This window comes from Podarcis vaucheri (assembly GCF_965113315.1).
Source record: "Podarcis vaucheri genome assembly, chromosome: 5".
Taxonomy (NCBI): domain Eukaryota; kingdom Metazoa; phylum Chordata; class Lepidosauria; order Squamata; family Lacertidae; genus Podarcis; species Podarcis vaucheri.
The window spans coordinates 102,028,730-102,055,450 of NC_138763.1; the positions used below are offsets into that span (position 1 = coordinate 102,028,730).

General features: G+C 42.6%; 1 protein-coding gene across 1 annotated transcript; it reads left to right on the plus strand.

The window, feature by feature from the left end:
- Positions 1 to 6,678: 6,678 nt before the first annotated feature.
- SAMM50 (SAMM50 sorting and assembly machinery component) lies at positions 6,679 to 26,075 on the plus strand. The gene is made up of 15 exons (XM_082223188.1): positions 6,679 to 6,848; positions 9,929 to 10,039; positions 10,775 to 10,876; positions 11,635 to 11,722; positions 13,343 to 13,449; positions 14,570 to 14,700; positions 16,737 to 16,824; positions 17,554 to 17,682; positions 18,754 to 18,825; positions 19,071 to 19,157; positions 21,458 to 21,528; positions 21,904 to 21,971; positions 22,941 to 23,087; positions 23,607 to 23,748; positions 25,882 to 26,075. Exons 1-15 carry the CDS (start codon positions 6,828 to 6,830, stop codon positions 25,925 to 25,927), a joined length of 1,410 nt encoding a protein of 469 aa, XP_082079314.1. The 5' UTR covers positions 6,679 to 6,827; the 3' UTR covers positions 25,928 to 26,075.
- The last annotated feature ends 646 nt before the right edge of the window (positions 26,076 to 26,721 follow it).

Consider the following 26,721-nt stretch of genomic DNA (forward strand, 5'->3'; position numbering starts at 1 on the left):
TTAAAGTCTTTTAACGAGGTTGTATATTTAAGCTATGGAATTACAAAAACCGAAGCCTGTATTTCTGCTTGTACCATTGTACCGAAGAGCCATCGAAACCTCTATGAGGCTTCGGAAAATATTTAAGGATTGGTCCCTGCTGTTGCTGGCAAGACGTCCTTCTCCCTCTCCGTTCACTGAAATTCATAGTGAACAAATATTGATTTCTACCTCCTGTTCTTAAAAATTATATATTTTGAAAATGAATAGAAAGCTTAAAATTCAATATTCCAAGGTTTGTATTTCTTCTATGGAGTGGCAATATTTTTGAGATTTATATTCTGCCACATTATTCCACAAGACAAGGACATCTTTTACGTGGGAAGTATCTCTTGTAGCCTTTGTGCTCCATCTGCGGTGGTTGGAAAAGAATGTGTCTGGCAGGGATAAAGATAACAGGTGGAGATGTTGGGTGCAAAGTATGTATGTACACACCTTAAGGGATTACAGCTGTACTGCAACAGCTATCTCAAGCAGAGCGCTTGGGTCCAGAGTTCTTTTTCTCAACTTCTCTAAAAGCTAAATGTTTTTATAGTTACAATGTAAATTCAATGAGGCTATGGAAAATGCCGTTTGGTTTTCAAAAAAGTTTTTTCAGTCTGTTTGGCTGGCAACATTAAACTACAATACTTGCTTTTTATGTTATATTCTGTTCAATATGAAGAACAATTGATAATAATACTAGTATTTGTTGATCACTTTGTAACGAAAGAGAAATGTCCCAAAGCAACTTAAAATAAAATAGAAACAAAATCAATCAAAAGTCAAATTAAGAATGATGTACAATACACAGTACAGTGGTACCTCGGGTTAAGTACTTAATTCGTTCCGGAGATCTGTTCTTAACCTGAAATTGTTCTTAACCTGAAGCACCACTTTAGCTAATGGTGCCTCCTGCTGCTGCCGTGCTGCCGCTCCACGATTTCTGTTCTCATCCTGAAGCACTATTTCTGGGTTAGCGGAGCCTGTAACCTGAAGCGTATGTAACCTGAGGTACCACTGTATCTAAAATAATAATTGAACAATATCATAAGGACAACTTCCTATCCTCCAAAAAGACTAACACAGCAGTAGAGGCTAGCGCAATCACCAAAGGCCTAGGTAAACAAAAAGGCCTTGCGGCTAAAAACTTAGAATTATAGCACCAGGCATGTTTCATTGGGGCAATACATTCAGCTGCACACAGTCACTCCTGAAAAAGCCTGTTCTCGGCTATTTCTTCTGCATTTTCCTCAGATGAGGCACATAGAGAAGCAACTCCGCAGGGGCTGGACCGGTTTGTTTTAGCAGAGGCTTGGGATTCCTGAACGATATGCGGTTTTGTAAGTCAAAGCCACCCTTTTAAATTGAGCCTAGAAACTAACTGGTAGCCAGTGCAAGCAGGCCAGAATCAGTGTAATAAGCTCAGATCTTCTGGTCTCTGCAATCAAACGGCTGGTTTCTACACTAGCTGTAGTTTCCAAACAGTCTTCAAAGGAAGGCCCCATGTATAACACTGCGGTAATCTAATCTACAAATGATAAGAATATAGGCCACTAAATCTAGATTATACCTGTGCAAATACGGTCAAAGCTAGGCTACAAACTCAAGCTGGCAGAAGGTTTCCGTGCAACCATGTACACTTATGCCTCTAGCAACAGCAGTGGATCCAGGAATTAAAGAATGGCATGGTTGGGAGGGATACCAATGGTCATCTAGTCTACCCCACCCCCTGCAATGCAGGAATCTCAACCAGCTCATACAGGACAAATGGCCATCCAACCTCTGCTTAAAAACCTCTGCACATGTCTCTTATCTATCTCCATGCTATATACCTGCTCCTTTAGTGGTAGAACAGGCTGGACACCCATGCAGTCTAGGAAATTGCCCCCAAACTGCCTCAGTCAGTTTTTCCCGGATGGAGCTTCAGTTTATTGCTTCTCATCCACTCTTCTACCAAGGCGAAGCACTGATCTGGTACATCCCCTGCCAGACTTACAGGTGTCAAGGAGGTAGAGCATCAACATACTGATGAGTAAAGGTAAAGGTACCCCTGCCCGTACGGGCCAGTCTTGCCAGACTCTAGGGTTGTGCGCTCATCTCACTTAAGAGGCCGGGAGCCAGCGCTGTCCGCAGACACTTCCGGGTCACGTGGCCAGCGTGACAAGCTGCATCTGGCAAACCGGCACCAGAGCAGCACACGGAACGCCGTTTACCTTCCCGCTATAAAGCGGTCCCTATTTATCTACTTGCACTTTGACGTGCATTCAAACTGCTAGGTGGGCAGGAGCTGGGACCGAAAGACAGGAGCTCATCCCGCCGTGGGGATTCGAACCGCCGACCATGCGATTGGCGAGTCCTAGGCGCTGAGGTTTTACCCACAGCGCCACCCGCGTCCCTATACTGATGAGAGCACACGCCAAACCCAGTGACCCGACGTGTCTGTCTCTCCACCGTCTTTCTTTCCCTCCTGTATTTAGGGAGTAAACCTGTGGGCAGGATTTTGCTTTTTCTTCTACAAGTATATTCTGAATAGAGCCAGCTTTTCATGCACTTATGAAATGCAATTTACTATTCAGCTTGATTTGCTTTTGTTTTGAAAATTTAGTGTTTGGATTCTAAATACAGTGGTACCTCAGGTTAAGTACTTAATTCGTTCCGAAGCTCCATTCTTAACCCCAAACTGTTCTTAATCTGAAGCACCATTTTAGCTAATGGGGCCTCCCACTGCTGCCGTGCCGCCGGAGCACGATTTCTGTTCTGATCCTGAAGCAAAGTTCTTAACCTGAAGCACTATTTCTGGGTTAGCGGAGTCTGTAACCTGAAGCATATGTAACCTGAAGCATATGTAACCTGAGGTACCACTGTACTGCCCACCCCCAACTGCATGCATGGCCGGCTGCTATACATGTTGATGTGGAAATAAATCCCCATGAGTTGCATGCACTTAATCATTCATACATTTTATTTAGTAGAGAACAAATGAGGTGTTTTATAACATGGAGATAAGTTGCCTTTAAAAACTATTAATGTTTTTACATATTAAGGTATGGGCTCATACCTGTTTTACATAGCTGACCAGGGACCTATGAGGACTCTCTCAGATGAAGGATAAGCACCCAAACTTAGAAAGCACATGCTTAAATTGAACCAAACCTTGGCCAAATAGAATCTAAAAGAGTGGCCAAAAATGTGTGCATTTTCAAGCTACACATTTTCAAATGTGTGTATTTTTGCTTTGGGCAGGATAAAGTGACGTAACACATTTAATAAATAAAAGTAACAACAACAATGTACCAGTAGGTGGGACTGAAGAAAATCTTGGCTCCACACCAGGAGTCTGGAGTGTTTAGAGTCTGCTACAAAACTACAATTCCCACAATGCTTTGCCTGAAAATTTTGGGTGGGGCAGTGAGTCATCTCAGTGGCTGGTATCTGAATACAGCATAGGTGTAAGTTTGGGAGCCTTTTGCCTTCTCCCAAGGGCCCAATCACAGGAGGATAGGAAATGTTGGGGTACACTATCACAGTCCTTCACATAACAACTGACGTGACTAACAGCGCCTTCTCGGTGGCTGCGCCAAGACTTTGGAACTTTGTTGGCAGCATAGGCGCCGACTCCATGGGGCCTGAGGGGGCTCGAGCCCCCTCAAAAATTTTATTGGGGGGGCTCAGCCCCCCCCCAATAATCTCGGGCGCCCTTCCAGCAGAGCGCCGCCGCCGTCCCCCGCCTCCTCCCCACCTGCTCCCTCGCCAGCCAGCCAGCCAGCCGCGCGCCCTAGTCGGAGAGCCCTGGCCGTCCCCCGCGAGATTAGGGAATCCGGCTAGCCCCATGTTTCCCGCATATCAGCTGTTCCGGAGCTGATTAATAGGCGCAGCACGCTCTCCCCTATTCGCTCACGAGGAGGCGGCGCCATTTTATTTGCATATTCATGAGCTTATTTATTATTCATGAGCTTTCCCGGGCCCCCCCAATATTTTTTATAAGTCCGCGTCCCTGGGGCAGTCGCCCAGAGACAATTTATTCCAACAGGCTGTTTGTGAACTGACTACTTTTAATTAAAGGTCTGGTGCTGTGCTGTTTTTAATTGTAATTATCTGCATGTTTTCATTGGATTAAAAAATAAAATGTTTTAATTCTATTCATGTTCCATTGCTTTTTTTAAACGATTGTCCCATCTTTCAACTGTTATTATTTCATCTGCAAGCTGCCTTGACTCCATATCAGGGAAAACAGCGGCATATGTATGTATGAATGAATGAATAAATAAATAAATAAGGAATTTCTGCTTGTAAGTTCCAATTGCAAAGTCCAGCATACAATTCTCTTGCCATGGAGGTGCCAGGGGATGGAGTGACCGATGGATAAACGTTAATAGCAACTTTATCAGAGAAACATGGAGCTTCCTGGTACTTTCAGAACCCCAATTTCATTTTTGCCTTCGGCAGAAGTGAAATCTGTCTGTGAAATGTAGAAACACAGTGTTTTTAGTTCAGGCAGCAGAAATAAGAAGGAAGCTGCACAGTAAAAAAGTGCTTGCTCTTTCTAATTTTGTGTTTTGGGCTTCCTTTTTTATTTCAAGCAGTAAGGATGGAACGGAGAATTGCAACAAGCAATGCAGAGCAAGGTGGCGAGTAAGCCAGATCTTTTCTTCTACTCTTCTTCTACTGAGCCATAGGGCGTGTGCAGAGGGTGCAATTCTCACGACAGGAGGTGCAATCCCTACCATCGCAGGCAGCACCAGAAGACAGATCGACACGTGTTTTTGAATCGTGCTGTTGGATGCGAAATGCGAGCGACGGATTGGGACCAAAAAATGAAATTTTAAGTAGTTTGGCCTTTGCCTGCTGCAAACCTGCTGCGGCATGTCTGTCTTTTGCGCTGAGGGTTTGGGGCTTGGGATCCAAACGACTCTCAGTCCATAGCTGTCAACTTTCCCGTTTTTTAAAAAAAGGGAAATTCCCTTATTCCGAATAGGATTCCTCGCAAGAAAAAGGAAAAGTTGAAAGCTATGTCTCAGCCACTCACCGCTAACCCGCAAGATGGCTCTGTGGTCTCATGGGGCACGACGTTCACAATCCTGTAAAGGCATTTAGCGTGGCAATTATAAAAGCACTATTTAAAAAACCTCTCTTTTTAAATTGGAGCTGGACAGCACAGCAGGCGCTTTCGCGCCGCCTCCCACCTTTTTGCTGGAGGAGGCGCGCAGCCGCTTCTTCCGGCGACGCCAATCCGCCCAATTTCCACGATCAGCACCCGGGGGGGCAGTCGTAGGGTTCAGACGTGAACCCGAGTGCCCGAGACATAGGCGCCGACTCCATGGGGCCTGAGGGGGCTCGAGCCCCCTCAAAAATTTTTTTTGGGGGGCTCAGCCCCCCCAATAATCTCGGGCGCCCTTCCAGCAGAGCGCCGCCGCCGTCCCCCGCCTCCTCCCCACCTGCTCCCTTGCCAGCCAGCCAGTCAGCCGCGCGCCCTAGTCGGAGAGCCCCGGCCGTCCCCCGCGAGATTAGGGAATCCCCGGGGGCGGGGGCTCCTGCCTCGCTGCTTCGCAGCACCACCGCCACTCCCAAGGCACTGCCGGTTTCAGCCCCCGCGAGAACAGGGGAATCCCGACCGGCCACACTGGCTGGGGGGGCGTGGCTTGCCCTATTTAGGGCCAGAGCGGAGGGGGCTCGCCCTCTCTTCTCCGGCTAGCCCCACGTTTCCCGCATATCAGCTGTTCCGGAGCTGATTAATAGGCGCAGCACGCTCTCCCCTATTCGCTCACGAGGGGGCGGCGCCACTTTATTTGCATATTCATGAGCTTATTTATTATTCATGAGCTTTCCCGGGCCCCCCCAATATTTTTTATAAGTCCGCATCCCTGGCCCGAGAGATGGGGGCACCGGAGGCGAAGCGCATATCGGCTCCCCGCGCATCTGCAGAAGCGAAGCAGGGTCCGCTCGGGTCCCGTATCTGACGCGAGTTGGGATTCCTGCATGGCAGCGGGGTTCGTCTGAAGGAGCGTCTCCACCCCCATCGTTCTGCCCGGACACTGAGGTCCAGCGCCGAGGGCCTTCTGGCGGTTCCCTGACTGCGAGAAGCCAAGTTACAGGGAACCAGGCAGAGGGCCTTCTCGGTAGTGGCACCTGCCCTGTGGAACGCCCTTCCAGCAGATGTCAAAGAGAACAACAACCACCAGGCTTTGAGAAGACATCTGAAGGCAGCCCTGTTTAGGGAAGCTTTTAATGTTTGATGTATTATAGTATTTTAATATTCTTTTGGAAGCCGCCCCGAGTGGCTGGGGAAGCCCAGCCAGATGGGCGGGGTATAAATAATAAATTATTATTATTATTATTATTATTATTATTATTATTATTATTATTGACCCTCGGGGGTCCCTGTCCACTCTTACAACTCCTGCGCGCCTTGGATTCTGCATGGGGATCCGCTGCCCCCCAGCGGACCCTGCTGCCCGAGGCAGTGGCCTCGCCTTGCCTCGTGGGAGGGCCGGCCCTGCCGCTAGCCACATCCTCATACATCCCGGAAGCTCGCGGCTATTCATCTCTCTTGGCTCCCCCGTTTCTTTTATCTACGGTCTCGGCGCCCTTCCTTTCCGTGCGCCCCTCTTTCAGTCCCCGCCCCCTTCCGCCCCGGCCTGGCCAATCAGACTCGTTCTGCCGCCGACGCGCTTTCCTGTCATGGCCGCCGCCCCGCGCTGCTGCAGCTTCTCCTCCTGAGGGACCGTCGCGGCGCTTCTTCCCTCGCCCGCCGCTCCCTCGCCGGCTCTCCCGCTCGCTCGGCCGCTCGGCGTCGCTGAGAGGCGGCCATGGGCACCGTCCACGCGCGGGTAAGGAGCGCCCGGCCCCGCGGGCTCGGCGGCGACCTTGGGCGGAGGAGGGATCGGGGCCGCCAAGGGAGCGGAGACACCCGCCGCCCCGCGCGCCCTCACGTGCACGCGCGCACCGGGGCCGCGCCCCTCCGCTAAAACAAGGCCCGGCGGCTCGGGACAGCGTTCCTCTGAGCATGTGAAGAATTCCTCCTCCTCCTAGGATTATTGGCATTGGGTTTTTTTACGGCCGCCACCTGAAAAGGATATTGTCTATTCTGATCTGCGTTCTTCTGAGCATGTGCAGAATCCCCACCGCCTTTCTTAGGGCTCTCCTTAAAAACAATACCGAACATTCCGAGCAGCGTTTTCCTGAGCATGTGCAGAGTGTGACCTTGAGAATGTGCAAAGGCGCCCGTGAAGGGGGTGCGCGCCTGCCTGCCTGCCTGCTTGCATGAAGGCTGCTCTGAGTGCGCTCCACTCCAGGCTTCCTTCCTTCCTTGGGTAGTGGTGGACTTTGCACATGCTCTGGCGCCTCAAGCCTTTGGAACAAGGAAGGAGGAGGGAGCGGAGGGGTTTTGTTCCCCCCCCCCCAAAATGATATTTATTGAAAAAAGAGTTTTCTCAAAATTACAGAGATAAAAAAACAAAATTACAAAAAGAAAAAACAAAACAAAAGAAGAAAAAGAAAAAATAAACCACCATTTTCAAATTATCCATTTTCGTTACCTTCTTTCCATGACCTCCTCCTCCTCCCTTCTCTTGTATCTTGATTAATAATTATCACAGCAAATCCTTTTCAAAATTCATAATATTCTGTTATTACTTTACCTTACTCTATTATCATCTTATCTTGTAAAAAAACTTAAAACTTAAAACTTAAATCTTATTTTTACCAACTTCTCATAACCATTACCTTTTTACCTAATACATTTTTTACAAGAGCCAAGTAATTTCATTTCAACATTTTTCCAACATTCATAAAGTATTTCTAGTAATAGAGAAAAAAAAGAGAATAAAAACAATCCATTCTTCTTCCAGCGTCCCCTCCCCCCCGGTCCCGGGATTGTCAGTCCTGGGAGCGGAGGGCTTTTGGCCAGCTAACCTGGACTGGCTTGCGTGGAGCCTGGGAGGCTCCTTCTTCCCCTAAGGAGCCTTATAATTCTCCAAAGTGGTGCTGCCTGTGATGGCGTCTCCGGTGGGACTGCAGTGCTTTCCTTGGCAGCACAGTATTTACACACCTGTTGCGAATGGAAAGTCTTCATGACACACCCACATGCGTCACACTGACTTGGAGGTGGCACCTACACTTTGCATCTTAAACATCAGGAAGATGTTTCTCACAGCAAGAGCTATTCCAACTCCCTCAGAAGGTAGTGATCTTGCTTTTTGGGGTTTTTTTTAAAGCAAAGGTTGGACGACCCATCTGTCAGGGATGCTGTAGTTTTGATTCTTGCATTGCACAGGGTTGGACTAGAGAACCCTCAGGGTCCCTTCCAACTCTCCAATTCTGTGATTTCTAGTACCTGTGAGAATCCTACAGTAGCATAAGTATACAAATTAAGCATAAAGTGAACTGCAAAAATGTAGACAGAGCAATAACAAAACAGCTACAACTGAACAGGTAATTTGAGGTCTTAGAAAAATCTAACTTTAAAAAAAATATGTTATTTTATGCATAGAAACATGCAAAAACCCCAAAAACTTAAAACATAAATTTCTGACCATAACTTAAAATGTAAATAAAACTTAGTTCCAGAGGCTAATAGACACAGCAAAACCCCCACAATTCCTCTATAACGTACAGTAGAAAGATGGCAAATGTTGCTACAGGAAAAATAAACAGCTGTGTTCCACAAAGTAGCATACTGAGATGGCAGCATTACATCATTCATTTTCTTATTCATATGCATTACAAAATGAAATCATTCTGATCTTTAACTATCCCTCTTTTTAGTCATCCTGGCCAATGTTGTTGCCAACTTTTCAACCAAAGCTATATTCCAAACATTTTTATATCAATATTGTTTCATAGTGTCTTCAAAGTCCTTCAAAAATTGGCAATCCCATCCCTGCATATTAGAGAATCAAAATGATACATTAACCCAAATGACAATGTGTATTTAACTTACTCCCCCACCACACATTGGATTACAAAATCTGAAGCTTCTCTGTTGCAGCATTAATAGTGTACCTTTATTTCAAAGTAGCTGTCTGAAAAGAATAGAGGTGGGTGAAGTTTTACAGGGCTATTCAAAGTATACATTTAAAGCTCACATTCAAAAGTACCTTAAGTATAGGGTGACAGTTTCCAGTGGTCTCATATTGAAATGAATTTAGGATTTTGGAAATTAAAGTTTTATGCAGCTTGTGTCAGCTGGTCAAGTAGGGACAACACAGCCAGCACCATAGGTGTCTATAATGGAATGAGAGCCACACCCCGAACATAAATGACCAATGCAGGTTACGTCTAAAAATATATACCTGCTTAAAATCTTAGTGAACGATCTTTCTTTATTAAGTAACCCTTCTGAGTTCTGTGAGATATTCATTCTCTAAATAGCTTTTATACTGGCCAAGTGCATTGTAAAATAAAAAGGCAAGCTGAAGAATGTAATACTGTGTAAGGCAATTAGAATCATAGCAATGTAAAGTTGGAAGGTATCCTAAGGGTTATCTAGGAAATATGCAGGAATATACAGCTGGCCTAGATGGGCTCGAACCCACAACCTTAGCATTATCAGCACTACATTCTCTCCAACTGAGCTGACTGACAGGCTTATCTTATGCAGTATACATTATGAGTGATATCCACTATTGAAACAACTGGATTTAAATAACGTAAGCCTGCCACTTTCAGTGAGTCTACTCTGTTTTTGACTTAATTGGATACCATTCCTTTACCACTCTTGCATAATGAAACTGCATAGATAGATTCTGTGTCTACATACATAGATTCTGGGAACACAACTGCACAAGACTGCATCCTTTTATGGTAAGGTGGATGGCATGGTAAGAATTACTATAAATACTTGACGACTTGAAAAACTAAATCCAATTTAACTCAATTGATATATTTGGTGAATTTTTATCCTGTTCAGAGTTTGGAGCCTCTTCCAATGAGCGGACCTGATTTTGGTGCTATAGGGGAAGAAGCTGAACTGGTTGAAGTTGAGCCAGAAACCAAACAGGAAATACTGGAAAATAAAGATGTGAGTATTGGGATACCCCATTGTCTTTCTATTTAACAGTTCACAGTCATTGTAACACAGTCATAATTTTAGTAGGAGCAGAATTCTTACCATTTAGCAATGAATAATTCTCTTCAGGTATTAGTAAACAATTGTGTAAAGAAAATTCTTGGAGAACAGGTGATGTACCTGCAAACTAGAGGTGGGCAAATGTCTCCATCTTCGAAAGGGGAAAAAAGAAAGACCCACATAACTACCGACTGGTGAGTTTGACATCAATACCAGCAAAGGTCCTAGAACAAAAATTCAAGAATTGGTTTGTAAGCACTTAGAAAATGATGCTGTGGTTACTAAGACTCATCATGGGTTTCTCAAAAATAAGTCATTCCAGACGAATCTCATTTCTTTTTTTTGATGGAGTTACAAGCTTGGTGAATAAGGGGAATGCTGTAGACATAGTGTATCTTGATTTCAGTAGGGCTTTTGACAAAGTCGCTATGATCTTGCAAGGAAGCTGGTAAAATATGGGCTTCATCCACAAAATAATGTAAAAACCTGTTTAATAATGATGCTGCTTTTGCCACTTAAAATTCTTGTCTTTGATTCGTGATGAGACAATGTTCTGTGCTGTCTTGGAATTGTAATTCAATAATTCATTGGTTATGGCACCATTATGTTTTAGTTGAGCAGAAATTCTAGTTGTCCTTGGAATGTTTCCAGGGTTAACATTTTGATGAGAACCATCTTAATCTTTAGGTTGTGGTTCAACATGTGCACTTTGATGGACTTGGAAGGACTAAAGATGACATTATCATGTATGAAATTGGTGACGTATTCAAGGCTAAAGACCTCATTGATGTAAGTAGTGAAATCCTGAAACTCTCAAAAGCTTGAAAATACTGTGAAGTCTAAAAATGTCAGGATACTTGTTTAATATTACTATTATGTTATTGTTTAGGTCAGGCATAGGCAAACGCGGCCCTCCAGATGTTTTGGGACTACAACTCCTACGATCCCTAGCTAACAGGACCAGTGGTCAGGGATGATGGGAATTGTAGTCCCAAAACATCTGGAGGGCTGAGTTTGTCTGTGTCTGGTTTAAGTCACTTAGCACAGGGCATCTCTTGACAATTTACAATCTAGGTTAAGAAAAAGGTTAAAAATGACATTCAAAATATAACAACACCTCAGTACACAAAACACCAACACTAGACAGAAAAGCTTAGCAGCAGCTGACATAAGGCCTCGACGCATCAGGTTTATAGGCTATATAAACTGACATGCCAAAACAATATTGCAAAACATGCTTTAACAGAAGCATGGGTATTCTTTATAAGCAGATATTCCAGTGTATAAATATGGTGCTAAACTGCAGTCTTGCTCTTGCAGACATAAGCCTCATGAATTCCTGTTATTACTTTTTGAGTTTAGTTATTTATACATGCTGGGGTTGGATGCTAAACTGATTTATGTGAGGTCCACTCTGTGTCTTGGAATTCCCGTTTGTGTAATGAAAATGTAGAGCAATATGTGAGATAATGAATGTATGCATTTGGCAAATAACTGTTGAACATTTAGTCATTAAGGTGCAAAGCTAAACCTTAAATATTTTGAAGGTTATGAGGAAGTCCCATGAAGCTCGTGAAAAGCTCCTCCGTCTAGGAATTTTTAGACAGGTGGATGTTCTAATTGATACGTGTCAAGGTAATTATCAGTGTGTGTGATTTGTTTTTCCTTGAGCTTTAATATAGCTTTACAGTAGTTTAATATGTGTCATATTTAAATACTTTGAAGGAGGTTAAAATAAGTAACTCTTGCAGGAGAACCATTGAAATAAATGGGAGTTAAGTTACCTAAATCCGTTGATTCCAGTAGGTCTGAGTATAACTAAAATTGGCTATCCCTCCTTTGATAGGACAGACTATTTTATACATCAATAGTTCTAGTGTAGCATAAATGAATGGAATGCTTAGTTTCAATATATAGATATCAGGCAGCAAAGTATCCATCAGGGTGACAGGTTGTATTTGTTTTCATTGAGTTCTATAACTGTGTAGTTGCTAGCCTTGGCACTGAGCTTGCCTCCAATTAAAACATGGTGCTGGTTTGCTGCCATCTAGACCAGCCTTCCCCAGATTGATGCCCACCAGAGGGTTTGGACTGCAACTTCCATCAGCACCAGCTACTATGGCACATAATCAGGAATAATGGGAGTTGTAGTCCAAAACCTTCACAGGATAAATGGATAGTGAAGGTTGATACATACTTTCCCTTATTAATCAGCTGAAATTGTGATGGTAGAAGACCCAGTACTAGAAAGAAGTACCAGGACTGGATCGGGACAGCCTGTCCATGCATTGGTAACCTCACAGTTGGATTACTCCAGTGCATTCTGTGTGGGGCTCCCCTTGGGGTTGGTCTGAAGGTGCGTTTGTGGGCAGACGACTGCCAGCATAGAACACCCTGCTTGTAGGATTTGCACTAGCTGCCAAGTCTGCTGCCAGGCTGAGTTCAAGGATTTGATACTAACATGTAAGGTCCTATACAGCAGTATCAGGTTTTGTGGGAGGCTGCCTTAACCCCTACATACTTGGCAGGGCCTTGTGGTCTGTGGGGAAACTTCTCCTGCAAGTTCCAAGATCTTAGAAGCCTTCTCCGCAGTAACTTGGAGCAGGGATTTTAGTGTAGCTGTCCCTGTTCTATGGAATAGCATTCCTGTTCAGATATGACAGGCACCACTATTTGTACATTATGAAAACAATCAAAGATTCCTGCCCCCTGGCTTTCCCAGCTGGATGAATGGGTCCTTGCCATGAGTGTCTGTTCTGTATTGCTTTAGTTTTGTTTAAAATGTATCAGCTAGTTGTTGTTTTTTTTAAACTTTTGCTTCTGTTTTTTATTATTATACATCACCTTGGGATGATTGTGTAGGGAGTGATTAATAAATTAATTATGATAATAAAAATAAAGGAAATGTTATAAGAGGCTAGAGGGAAGTATGGTAAGGCACACAGATCTCTGCTCCTGTCCTGATTTTGTGCTTAAATCTTCAATTCCACTGTTAAGTGTTCATAGTTTGAACCAAACAGTGTTTAGTATTATAAAAGTCAAATGCATGGGATGAATCTGTTTGGGGTATTAGCTTCTGTGAAGGCATTTTTCTGAGTGGTGTATTTAACTGTGAGAACTTAATTTAGGTATTACATATGTTATTTAAAGTATTTTAAGAAGCTACTTAAGAAACACTGTATTTTAATAATTAGAAATGTCAAACTGGATTTAAAAATTTTTTTTCTTTACTAATACGTCTGTCTGTGTATTTAGGAGATGATGCCCTTCCAAATGGTTTAGATGTAACATTTGAAGTAACAGAACTGAGAAGATTAACTGGAAGTTATAATACTATGGTTGGCAATAATGAAGGCAGCATGGTATGACCTGCTTAACAACCTCCTGCAATCTAAGTTGTGGTGATATGATATATGCTATTTTATCATAAGTGATTTAAATTAATTTTGGTAAAACAGATTTCCCTCTCCAATCATAAATACATTTATTTGGAATGAGAATTCCATTAAAATAAATGAGATGTATATGTGTTCATTTTTTTCTGTTTATTCTACAGTTGTCCTAGAAATCTCTGATCTCTTGACTGCTTTTATTGTGTAGAAATATGCTGAGACTGTAAATAATTGCAATATCTTATTCCAAGCTGAAAACACAATTTTTTCAGTTGAGTGCTTATTATTATATAATGTTATCTTGTTATGAGATTCAATGAAGGGAGGTTTCAGTTGAAATCAGAAGCTTGTAGTCAGGAAATTTACATGTTTTCAAAAACTGATGCTTCTGTAAATTTAGAACATGATTGACAGCTCTGTGTGAAAATTACAAAAAATGCTTTAGGGTTCCAATTTGAGAAACTTGCAATGATTTATGTGTTTTTCCATCTTTCATACATTTGACAGCAATATGAGCACTGGTACTTTACCTATGGTGTATAATATATTTATCTGGGTTTTTTTTATGGAGAAGCTTGAGATAATGATAAAAGGGATATTTTAACTACTTGAAAACTGCAAAGTTTCCATGAAGGTTTGGGGAAATATGGGTTAGTAACTCTACTATTAACTGGGTTTTAAAATTCACACTGTTTAAAATGTCACAAAGAGCAATGGGCTGTAGTCACAGCTTCTGCAAGGGAGCTTGCAGAAGGTGAGTTCCTCCCCCCCTCCCCCCCGGCTTCTCACCATTGCAGCTCTGTGGGCTGTGCTTTCTGTGACAGTGGTCATATTTCTCTTCCCATGCCCCCAAATGGCTTCTGGGACATTGAGGGGGACAGATAGACCAAGATGGCACCTGGAACCTGCTCAATGCCAGAGCCCAGGTGGGGGTAGCATAGTGATAATAAACATTTGAAGGGGGGTGCAGAGCAGGTATCCTTTGCCACTGGAAACATTTGTGTGCAGCAAAAAACTACAGAAAACAGTTAAGTGCGCAAGTGTCTTGGCAAAGTTGTACATGCTTCAGTGCTTATTCTGGCTCTTGCAGGTACTTGGACTCAAACTCCCGAATATATTTGGACGTGCCGAGAAGGTGACATTTCAGTTCTCCTATGGCACAAAGGAAACTTCATATGGTCTCTCTTTCTTCAAACCACAGCCTGGTCACTTCGAAAGAAAGTAAGATACCTTCAGAATGTAGTAAGGTTTCAATGCTATGTACATCTATTTAGAAAAACCCTAGACCCTTGAAAATGTATTGTAAGTGGTGTGCAACAAAGGACAATAAAATCACCAGTATACCCCCCATTTTTTGAAAGATAAGCTACTTAAGGTAGTGACCCCAATACTCAATACGTTCACTCTCATCCGCAGTTGGTCACACTGAGAGTAGTTGATAACAGCTTTCACTGCTATGACCGTTAGCAAATATTTTAAGGCATGTGTCAACAGATTGGGCCACACCCAGTACTTCAGCTCTGCTTATACAGTGGACTTAGTGTGAACAACAGAGCTTATTCTCCTGTCTGCTCCACCCACTCACCCCTGTGTACCCTAACTCTGGAGGCTTGGGGGGTCTGGAACAAATGTTGGGGTATGTGTGTTGTGGCTGGAGAGGAAACAGAAGCTCCACATTGGATACAACCCAGTGTCTTGCACTTTTAGAATCTATGCTTCCTTAGTTCCAACAAAAGAGTTCTTAAGGCAGTTTACATGGTAGAATTTACTCCTACGTTTTCATTCTCTCCTATACTTTTCCTTGAATGGGACATTTCTTGACTGCTGTAGGTCTTACCAGGCAGATGGACATCAGATGTTGCTGGTTTTCTTGGCCTCCCAGCTGCCACTGCTGTTGAAGTCGTGTATAAAGTCCTTCTTCTCCCTTCTATCTGCTACTGTTGCCTTGCCAGGCTTTCAGCAGCCGGGAAAACTCCTCTCTGGTGATGTGTTCCTGAGCACCAGGCCTCAGTAGAACATGTTAATGCCCAAATTGGTTATGGATTTTGGGAGTTATTCCCATGGATAGAAAGTCAGTTTCACAACTTTATTACTATCGTTATTAAAAGTACTGTATCTAGCTTTAGCCCAGGAGATTTTTTTGAGCAAACATTTTGGGTGACACATTCAACTATATTTTTTACATGTATACATACAGGGCAGTGATTCCTCACACCATGTGTGCAAAGTATTACATTGGAACTAATTCTGCATTAATTAGGTTATATTTCCAAGTTTTTCCAACACTGGTGAACTTTGGAGAAAGTGAGCAAGATATCTTGCTGTTTAGCTTCTATCTCTTGTTTCAGCTAATTCCAAGTCAAATACAGTATCATTCTGTTTTGACATGTTTGCAAGTAAATCTAGTCTGCGCTAACAGCTGTATATCTGTCCACTTGCACAAAGATAATGAAAGGCAGCTCAGTTTGTTTCATCCTTCCCATATGTTCTTAAGCTTTCAACAGTTTTTGTCAAATCCAAAACCAGTAAAATTTCATGATAAAATGGTAAATTGTCTTTTCTCATCAAATAGTTCTGTTCAGAAAGTTAATGTAGATGTCTCGGCTGCCAGCACTTTAAGAGACCGCTGCTGTGGAGTGTTAAGCTTGCGCGGCTCCTTGTACAACTATCTGCATTTCACTGTTAACACTGAAAGTAAATTAAGTTGATTAATTATGACATATGATAATTATCTTCCATTTTCTGTAACCAACTTATTAATTGGTTTTTAAGCTATTAAAGGATTTTGTACAGTACTATTGTAAGCAATTCTTCTGTGGTTTAGCTATTTAGATCTAACTCAAGGCTCCAGTTCTAGCTTGAAGGCATGCATAGCTGGCGCTAGGCTCCTGTCCTGCTAGTGGTGAACCACCATTCTGCTAGCATTTCATCTCTGCCTTCCTGGCTCATTTAGTAAGAGACAGAGAGTGTCTGTGAGGCATATGGTGAAATAGGATTGTTGATCTTACAGCACAGAAGGTTAGTTTGGAGGTCCAGGAACTTGAACCACGGGTGAAATCTTAACATATTTCCTTTAAGGATTTTACAATGACAAATGTGGCAGAGCCATATAGCCTTGTCCTGCTTGCCAAGTAAAGAGTTCTTTTTATCTGCTATAGGTAAAGTTAAGCAGTGCCATAGGTGTGATCTTATGAAACACTTGTTCTTCAGCTCCTTTCTTTGTTGTAGTAATCCAAATCTCAATGTTATGTTTCTAGCTTTTCTCTCAATCTGTATAAAGTAACTGGACAATTTCCTTGGAGTTCTCTTCGTGAAACTGATAGAGGAATATCAACAGAATTCAATGTAGGTAAAATAGCGCTACTTGTTTATGGTTGGCTGGGGAGAGAGAAATCCACAAATTTGGTTATCTGCAGTGACAGTGCCTTTCTGTCTGGCAGCTGCCCCTCACTCAAACCAAGTTTTCTCCCTCAAGTTTTTTGAAGATTGCAGAGAACTCAGGAGGAGGAAATATTTGTGCTGGGCATGATAAACTTAACCTTTCCTTTCTCATCTTCTTGCTTCATCTTCTGCATTGCTAAAATTGAGGTGGGGGAGCAGAAGGCAATGGAGGCAGCATTTTAAAAATGAAGTAGATGCAGCCACTGATACTTTTCCTGTTCTGTTGTTGCTCCAGTGCTGCCTCCTGGAACTGGCAAATCCTTGCATGGATTTCAAAACCCCAGCATCTCCTTTCTGTGAGAATTCACTTGAATTAGCTGATGCCTGCTGCTTGCCTCGGCTCCAGTCCAGCTGAGAGCCTAGCAACTCTCTTGAAAGGAGCTAGCAGCCCAGCACCTTCCTCACAAAAAGCCAGCTCACCTGGCTAGCACCTGCCCTCAAGAGAGAAGCCAGGTGAACCTGGGAGGAGACCGTCAAAGCAAAGTACCTTAGCAGCAGCTCCTATAGTCTCTTCTAAGACTGGCTGCATTGCCAGTAATCCCAGTGCTCCGGCTCAGAAAGATATATGTGAAAGATGCTGAAAATACGTAAATGTTTTCTCATTCATAATTAAAGAAATTGTTTCTTTTACAGTTTCCCATATGGAAGACCAACCACACGCTAAAATGGGAGGGGGTCTGGAGAGAGCTCGGCTGTCTTGCAAGAACAGCATCCTTTTCTGTCCGAGAAGAAAGTGGGCATTCACTCAAGTCGTCTGTGTCTGTAAGCTTCTGCTATTTGGAATATGAATTTTTGAAGTATGACAAATGCTGACGAATAGTACCACATTAATTGAGCCAACTGCAATAGTGTTGAAATAATGGTTCCTTATGACACCTGTTGTCCGTTCTTGCCCAAGAGCAATAGAGATTCGAGTCTACACTGATATGAGGAAAGCTGATTTTTGTACTGAATGATATATATATATTTCAGATTACAGCATCTTTATTCATTTATATATACTTTTATATTTATAATTATCTACTTACGTTATTGTTATAAGGTTTCACTACATACCTAATATTTTCAGTTCATTGTAAGGGTACATTTCCTAACATGAAGATAGACACAACTTTCTTAATAGGAGTTGGTTTTTCATATGCAAATAGCTGAAGTGGCAATTGTATATTTATGCACGATAAGAGCTGCAAGGTTCAATTGATCTATCAGAATGTTTACTTGACTAAAAATATGCCATTGCTAATTAGTCAGGGGAGCATCATTTTAAGGGAGGTATCCCCCACATGGGAGGGAACTGAATATTGTAAGAGTTTCCTTTTCTTCCTCATATCAATAAGTTAGTACGCCTCTCTCTCTTCACTTGCTGAGACAGAGCTAACCTTGCAGTGGCTGGTAGTCGTGCTGTGATCCAGCAAACTGCAGATGGAAGAACAAATATCTCCTTTGCAGTTTCACATGTGTATTTATACTCAGTTGCTTGTGCACAGTTGGATAACTGGCAGTTGTCACCAGGAATGCAGCCACTCAGTGTAACGAATTGGATCTTGGCCATAGTTTCCACATAATATAGTAGCTTCATGTTGTAATGCTCAGTGTATGCTTAGTCTACAAAACTACTCAGTAAAATTCAGAATTAAGGATGAACCTTTTATTGCTAGATAATTTTGATTATGCAGTATCACGTTAAGAGTTTAGTAGAATGTTTGCCCAAACAAATAGTGATGAATAATTTTTTCCTCTATCTCCAATAAGATTCTATGCAATTCAGGAAAAAAGAATGTCATAGTTGACTGTTCCTACCTTATAACATTTCATATGTGTGTTTGTTTATAGCACGCCATGGTAATTGATTCTCGTAACTCTTCAATCTTGCCGAGACGAGGTGCTTTGCTGAAAATAAACCAGGTATTATCAGATTCTGGAAAACAGCTGTGGGTGGGTGTTTTATATTTGCAATATGTATGCAAAATATGGCACTATTGGTTGAAGTCCTGTACACTTCAGCTCCCTGCCTGATTGAGCTAGCCTTCAAATCAATATTTTGTTTAATATATAATACCACCAAAATAATAAAACAACAAGTGATTCGTGTGGAAATGTGTTTTTGTATTTATATTTCTGTCTTCAAAAGAGTCTGTTTGGTATTTTAGGAGTTGGCTGGCTATACCGGTGGTGATGTGAGTTTTCTGAAAGAGGACTTTGAACTTCAGCTTAACAAGAAGCTCTTGTGGGATTCAGTAAGTACTTGGTGCTATTGGGAGTAAACGATTCGTATCATAGTACCTTTTAAAAAAACCCCAAATGAAATAAAGTATCTTTTTAAAGTTACAAATTGTTTTAAGTACAGCATTTAGCAGTTCAGTTAGAATCAGTTCAGCCTGCATATTAGAATATAGAAAATGTGTGCATTTTCCTAACATGGAAAATGCAGGTGTGATAATTGTCACGTAAGTTTTGAAACTTGAGGGAGTTTCAGAAGCAGTTAGTGATGTGGTGGGGTGGTTTCTTGTTCTAAGAAGCCAGTTTGAATGTGTGTTTGTGTTGGAGTGTGTGTGTGTGTGTGTGAGAGAGAGAGAGAGAGGGGGGGGGGAGAATGGCATAACCCTTTGCTTGGCATTAGGCAACTCTTGGCTCCTGACCATAATTTGCAGTATATAGGTACAATCTAGAGAAATCCATCTATTTGTGCCCTTTTGATTTTTTAAAAGTGCAATATAGGAAACTAGCCCTTCTTTTAAAAGGCTTCACAATATGAAAGTGGCTCAGGGATTGGAGCTGGGTTATGTGGAGCCACGCTGTCATTTATACCGCCCCTGGACAGCCTTTCAATTTGTTGTGAATGTATTGAAACTTATTTTCCACTGGAAATTCTAAGATGAAAAAGGGGCAACATAACAAATACTATTATTCTGGAAGTAACTGATGTTGCCTCAGAAAGTACATATTTTTATTTTTTACAAATTCAATAAATGCGAGCCATTTTACTCCTAAAATTTCCTTTTCTTTTCCATCCTGCAGTTGAACCAACTGTGGGTTTATTTCCAAACTTTTAGCTAGCTATTTTTTAACTGTAAGTGGTAAATTGTTCTTTCATGTTGGGGCTGCTAACATGCAGGCAATGACAATTAAGTTCCACACAGGTTCTTTGTTTTATTTAGTCATCTAAATAACACAATAGAATTGCTAAAGGGTCCAAAGTTACAACATAATGGGTTATTAGTGTGATTAATCTAGTTACTCCCATCTCTTGCGGGGGTGCAATTAGTGCCAGCACCGGCCGTTAAGAGTTTGGGTGTAATCTTCGATACCTCCCTCTCTATGGAGGCGCAGATTACAGCTATAACAAAGGCGGCATTTTTTCATCTCCGCCAAGCTAAGCAGTTGGCCCCTTATCTCTCTCGTCCTGACCTAGCCACTGTGATCCATGCGACGGTCACCTCCAGACTGGATTATTGTAACTCGCTCTACGTGGGGCTGCCCTTGAGACTGACCCAGAAACTCCAGCGGGTGCAGAATGCCGCGGCGAGACTCCTTATGGGGTCTTCGCTGTGAGAGCACATTCATCCGGTATTATACCAGCTGCACTGGCTCCCGGTGGAGTACAGGATCAGGTTTAAGGTGCTGGTTTTAACCTTTAAAGCCCTATACGGCCTAGGACCCTCGTACCTACGGGACCGCCTCTCCTGGTATGCCTCACAGAGAAACCTACGGTCTGCAAATAATAACATCCTCAAGGTCCCAGGCCTCAGAGAGGTTAGGCTGGCCTCAACTAGAGCCAGGGCCTTCTCGGCTGCGGCTCCAAACTGGTGGAATGCTCTGTCAAAAGAGACTAGGGCCCTGCGGGACCTGACATCTTTCCGCAGGGCCTGCAAGACAGAGTTGTTCCGCCAGGCCTTTGGTCAGGGCGCAGCCTGACTCCCTCCTCTGGCAACCTGCACAGAATTTTGCTTAATTGGTTGCCATCAATTTGATTTAATTAATTTTATAATGAAATATTTTTAGATTGTGTGATTATTTGACTGATTATTTGATTGTTGTTAGCCGCCCTGAGCCCGGCTTCGGCTGGGGAGGGCGGGATATAAATAAAATTTATTATTATTATTATTATTATTATTATTATTATTATTATTATTACTACTACTACTAGGGTTTCATTCTTAATGAACAAGACCACAAACAGGCCTCATACCTGCATTCGAGGATCCACATCTCCAACATTTATCTGCACATCTGTCATATACAGTGGTACCTCTGGTTGCGAACGGGATCTGTTCCGGAGGCCCGTTCGCAACATGAAAAGAGCGCAACCTACAGCTGCCTGTCTGTGCACGCGTGGGTTGTGATTTGCCGCTTCTGTGCATGCGCGCGACGTCATTTTGCGCTTCTGCACATGTGCAAGTGGCAAAACCCGGAAGTAACCCTTTCCGGTACTTCCGGGTTGCCGCGGGACGTAACCTGAAAGAACGTTACATGAAGTGAACATAACATGAGGTATGACTGTATTTTACTCAATCTATGATTGCCTGTCTCTTTAAAGGTTTTATCAACTTCTCTTTGGGGTGGAATGTTGGTTCCTATTGGAGACAAACCATCAAGTATTGCTGATAGGTAAGTAATTCCACTTGCTTTCCTTTGCGTTTGCCAATTGTCTGTCTGGCATAGCATGTAAATAGAAATGATGCATCTCTTGCATCAAGAAATTTGTTTTAAGCATTGATTTTAATGGTACTCATTTGCATGGCTTCCAAACCAAGCTACTTGGCAGTTTGCTTTAATGGCAGCATTTCCTGCATCTCAGAAAAGTTTAGCAAAGGATGGCCAAACTAGGTGTGACAGTGGCACCTCTGTACGCTTAGACAGGGATATGCCCTGATCATATTGAAAGGGTGGATCTGGAGGTGAGGAGGTGGTTAAGTACAGTTCCTTCTGCCTGCTGTAACACACCTTGTCGCCTGCCACTTCATGGTTCTCTTTTCCTTATAGATTTTATCTTGGTGGACCAACAAGTGTGCGTGGATTCAGTATGTACAGCATTGGACCACAGAGTGAAGGTTTGAGACATTTTTAGTAGGCTGCATCATTGTCAATAATTTTACTAGGACCCAGAAAATGGGCTGAGAATACTTGAGGATGATGATAGATGGTTGGTCTACCTGATTAGACGGTTTGAGCATATTACACTGATCCTGGCCCGACTGCCAGTTAGTTTCCAGGCCCAATTCAGAGTGCTGGTTTTGACCTATGAAACCTTAAGCAGCTCACGACCGCAATACTTCAAGGGCTGCCCCCTCTCCACTTGAACCCTGCAATCATTACCTGAGGCCCTTCTTCAAGTGCCTCCTCTGTGAGAGATCCGGAGGGTAGCAACATGAGAATGGGCCTTTTCTGCGGTGGCTCCCCATTTGTGGAATACTCTCCCTGAGGAAGATCACCTGGCACCTTCATTACATGTCTTTAGGTGCCAGGCAAAAACATTCCTCTTCAACCAGACCTTGGGCTGTTTAATATTCTATGGCAGAGGTTCCCAAACTTCTCAGACCTACTACCCCCTTTTCAGAAAAATGTTACTCAGTGTCCCTTGGAAATCTATCTTCTTTAAGTGAACATACAGAAAGATGCATTGACAAAATTGCGTTCTTTATGTATCTGTATTTCTGCCTATGTCCTACAACATAGTAAAGAAAGATGATGTTGTAATTAGGCAGGCAAGCTTCCCAGGCCTGGGTGAAGCCGAAAAGGGTTAACCCAAGCTCTGGAAACCCCTATGCCTCCAGCTTGACCCCCAGATATGGAGGAGGCATTGCTGCCATCCCACAATATTCTTCTGAAAGTTGTTCTGTGATTCATTGCCAGCAGGTGGGACCTTCAATAAAGTTTTACAGTGTGCAGTGCTTCTATGGACAATTATGGCAAAAAAGTTGATTTAGCCTAAAGTGATGGAGGATACCTCTTTCTTATACTGAATAGTGTTCTTGAGATTGCTGATGTAGCGAATATTTTGTGCTGTGTTACTCTTCTAGGGGATTACCTGGGAGGTGAAGCTTACTGGGCTGGAGGTCTGCATTTGTACACTCCTCTCCCTTTTCGGCCTGGCCGGGGAGGATTCGGAGATCTATTCAGAACACACTTCTTTCTCAACGCTGGCAACCTCTGCAATCTTAATTATGGTAAGAAGCAAATACATTGGAGCCCTCCCCCCCTTTTAAGGCATTTTAACTGTTTCTGCAAAAATTATATTTTTAAAATTGAGTGTTTTAAAATACAGTGGTGCCCCGCAAGACGAATGCCTCGTAAGACGGAAAACTCGCTAGACGAAAGAGTTTTCCGTTTTGGAGGTGCTTCGCAAAACGAATTTCCTATGGGCTTGCTTCGCAAGACGACAATGTCTTGCGAGTTCCTGCTGGTTTTTTTCCCTTTCCCCCCCTTTTTCTAAGCCGCTAAGCCGCTTATCAGCTGATCCGATAAGCCACTAAAAGCCGCTAATAGCGCTAATCCACTAATCCGTCAATGGCTTGCTTCGCAAGACGAAAAAACCGCTAGACGAAGAGAATCACAGAACGGATTCTTTTTGTCTTGCGAGGCACCACTGTAGTTTACTGCCTTGTACCTGGAACAGAACTTGGGCTACTGGCCATGAAAACATTTGGTTATTGTCTCATTCTCATTGGCTTCCTTTCCATTCCCAGGTGAAGGTCCTAAGGCTCATCTTCGTAAACTAGCAGAGTGCATCCGGTGGTCTTATGGTGCTGGAATAGTTCTCAGGCTTGGAAACATTGCTCGGTTAGAACTCAATTATTGTATCCCAATGGGAGTACAAAGTGGGGACAGGTATGTTCGGTTATTCTAAATTGCCTTTCCACCTAATATATATGTTAAAAAACATAAATAAGGTATTTTACAGCTTCAGAACTGTAAAATCCACTATATGCTCCTCTCTAATCGCGTACCAACATAAAAGAGCTTATAGCATGACCTCTGTTCAAGGCCCAGTGACTTGCAAAACTATAAGATGAAAAAAATACTAGAGAGCTAAAAAAAAACCCTAGTGATCCTCTCCCCCCCCCCTGCCAAGTCATCTAAAACTAGACAGATTTGTTGCTTAATTGCTTCCCTGGAGAGAATGTCACAGGAAAAGCCTTTCTCCTTAAACCTTCTGCAGAAGCAGGATTCAGAGCATGACTTCATCTACCTATCATAAAGAGGGTACACTGGCTGATAAGGGGAAACAATCTGATATAGGGAAATGCAAGGCTTTATAGGTGCATTAGAAACAGCACTTTGAGTCACACTCATACTCATATTAACATCCAGCACAGCTGAGCAACAGTTGGTTTGGTCTTCTTTCTGCACCATCTGTCAACCTAGTTGTATGCTAATGATGTTAGGGACAGTCTCATGGAACATACTAGAGTAATTTGATTTTCAAGAGAACCAAGACATGTTCCTTGTTCTCTGAGAAGGGGTGCAGTTAATATATGAGATGTACACCCGTGTGCAAATTAATTGAAACAAACGATGTAGTTTATTGTACAAAACTTACATATACATACATTAGTAATGGATATGACCTCCGCTATTTTTAAGCAGCATTTGAACAAGGTTTGGCATAGAGTCTACTAGTTTCGAACAGTCACTGTTGATTTTCGGATCCCAGTACCACACTTGAATCAGTGCCTGAATGAGCTTCTCCATAGTCGTACAGTCTACAGCACGGAGGCGACTTTTGCCTATAGCCCACAAATTCTCATTGGGATTTACGTCCGGGGAATTCCCTGGCTAATCAAGTACCTGGATTTGCTGCTTTGTCATGAATTTCTTCACCACTTTCGATGTGTGACAGGGGGCTAGGGCATGCTGCAATATCCCAGTACTGTCAGGATACCTCTTTTCCAGCTCTGGAATAACTCTTTCGTAGAACCTCAATATCAGGCATAGGCAACCTCAGCTCTCCAGATGTTTTGGGACTACAATTCCCATCATCCCTGACCACTGGTCCTATTAGCTAAGGACCATGGGAGTTGTAGTCCCAAAACATCTGGAAGGCCGAGGTTGCCTATGCCTGCTCAATATATTGTGGTGAGCGCATCATTCCTTCTATTTGCTGCAGGCTTCCAACACCATAATGATCCACTGACTTTTCGTGTTTGTTTTGAGTACAGTGGTACCTCGGGTTACATACGCTTCAGGTTACATACGCTTCAGGTTACAGACTCTGTTAACCCAGAAATAGTACCTCGGGTTAAGAACTTTGCTTCAGGATGAGAACAGAAATTGTGCAGTGGCGGCGCGGCAGCAGCAGGAGGCCCCATTAGCTAAAGTGGTGCTTCGGGTTAAGAACCATTTCAGGTTAAGAACGGACCTCCGGAATGAATTAAGTACGTAACAAGAGGTACCACTGTACAGGATTACGAGTAAGGTAGAAAACATGCTTTGTTTCAATTAATTTGCACAAGGGTGTAACTGATAAAAGCTCTCTTGGCCATTGCTGCCTCCTGGGAATCCAGGAGAATTTCTAGACTGCAAATTTCTTCTCAGAAAGTGCATTTTTATCAAGGATGCACAGTTTCATTGGATTCAGCTTCCAAGTTGAAGCACAGTTTCAGAAACAGAACTACCAATGTGAATTTAGGTGAAAACAAAAAAAAATTGCAATCTGGTCTCATCAGCAAATTTTAGTAGGCTCCTATTTAATTGTCAAGCTTAATGGAGAAGAAAACTTCAGCATGTTCATATGCATGTTTGTTCAGAAGCAAATTACACTGTTTTAAGTGGGGCTTACTCCCAGGTAAGTGCACATAGGATCGGAGCTGAAAATCTATAATCTTTAATTAGTGACATAAAGCCAAGAAGTGAGACAAATATTCTGCTTAAAGGTCAGCAAAATGTAAAGCGTTATCTCAAGCTAAAATTGCATTTATTACAGTACATTGCATATCATACTAATTATTTTTGTTTTTCCAGAATATGTGATGGAGTTCAGTTTGGAGCTGGAATAAGATTCTTGTAATGTCACAGTCGTTTCATAATATCACTGGGCCAAAATGAGCTCCTGAGTTCAAGAGTGGCACAAAGATGTCCCAGAGGATTTTACCGAAATATAATTATGTATGAAGGGTTTACTTCAATAAAGAAACTTGCTTTAAAAAGTCCCATAATTTATGGTGTGATGCATTCTTGATTTATTCAAAAACTTCTTTAAAAAATTTAAATCAGGACTTGGAAAACAGCAACCTGTAACTCTGTTTGAGGACTCACTTTTGCCAAGGGAGACACAAATAAAACTTGCATTTGGTATAGCTGAAGGTGTTATCAGGGCAGGCCAGTTAACTCGTCCTTTGAGAAGAATGAGTGGAGGAGCCACATCTCTGCAGTGCATGTGCTAGGAGGGGCATAATATTGTATTACTGTACTTGGATTTGCATTTGTGATCCTACCTGGAAACAAAGCTCCATGGAAACATTGAATATGTTGATATGTTTAGATTAAAGGTGTAAAGCGGAAAGAACAACAACATCTAGGAATGTTATAAAGAGAGAAAAATCCAAAATCTAAAGAGTGCAATGATTGTATCAAACTCAAAAAATAAGGAAGTTGTGGTGTGATGGAGGGAAGTCGAGGGGTGTGGTGGTGGGAAGCGATTGTGGGCAGGAAGGATTTTTGTTTGTGTAAATAATAGTGCATTTCTGTGTGCTTTTGTTTGGGCAGCATGTATGTTTCTTTTGCTCCTTTTTGTATTAAAAAACCCCTCAAAAATTAAAAGAAAAAAAAGAAAGTGAGGGTTAGGGTTGGCTCACACATGCA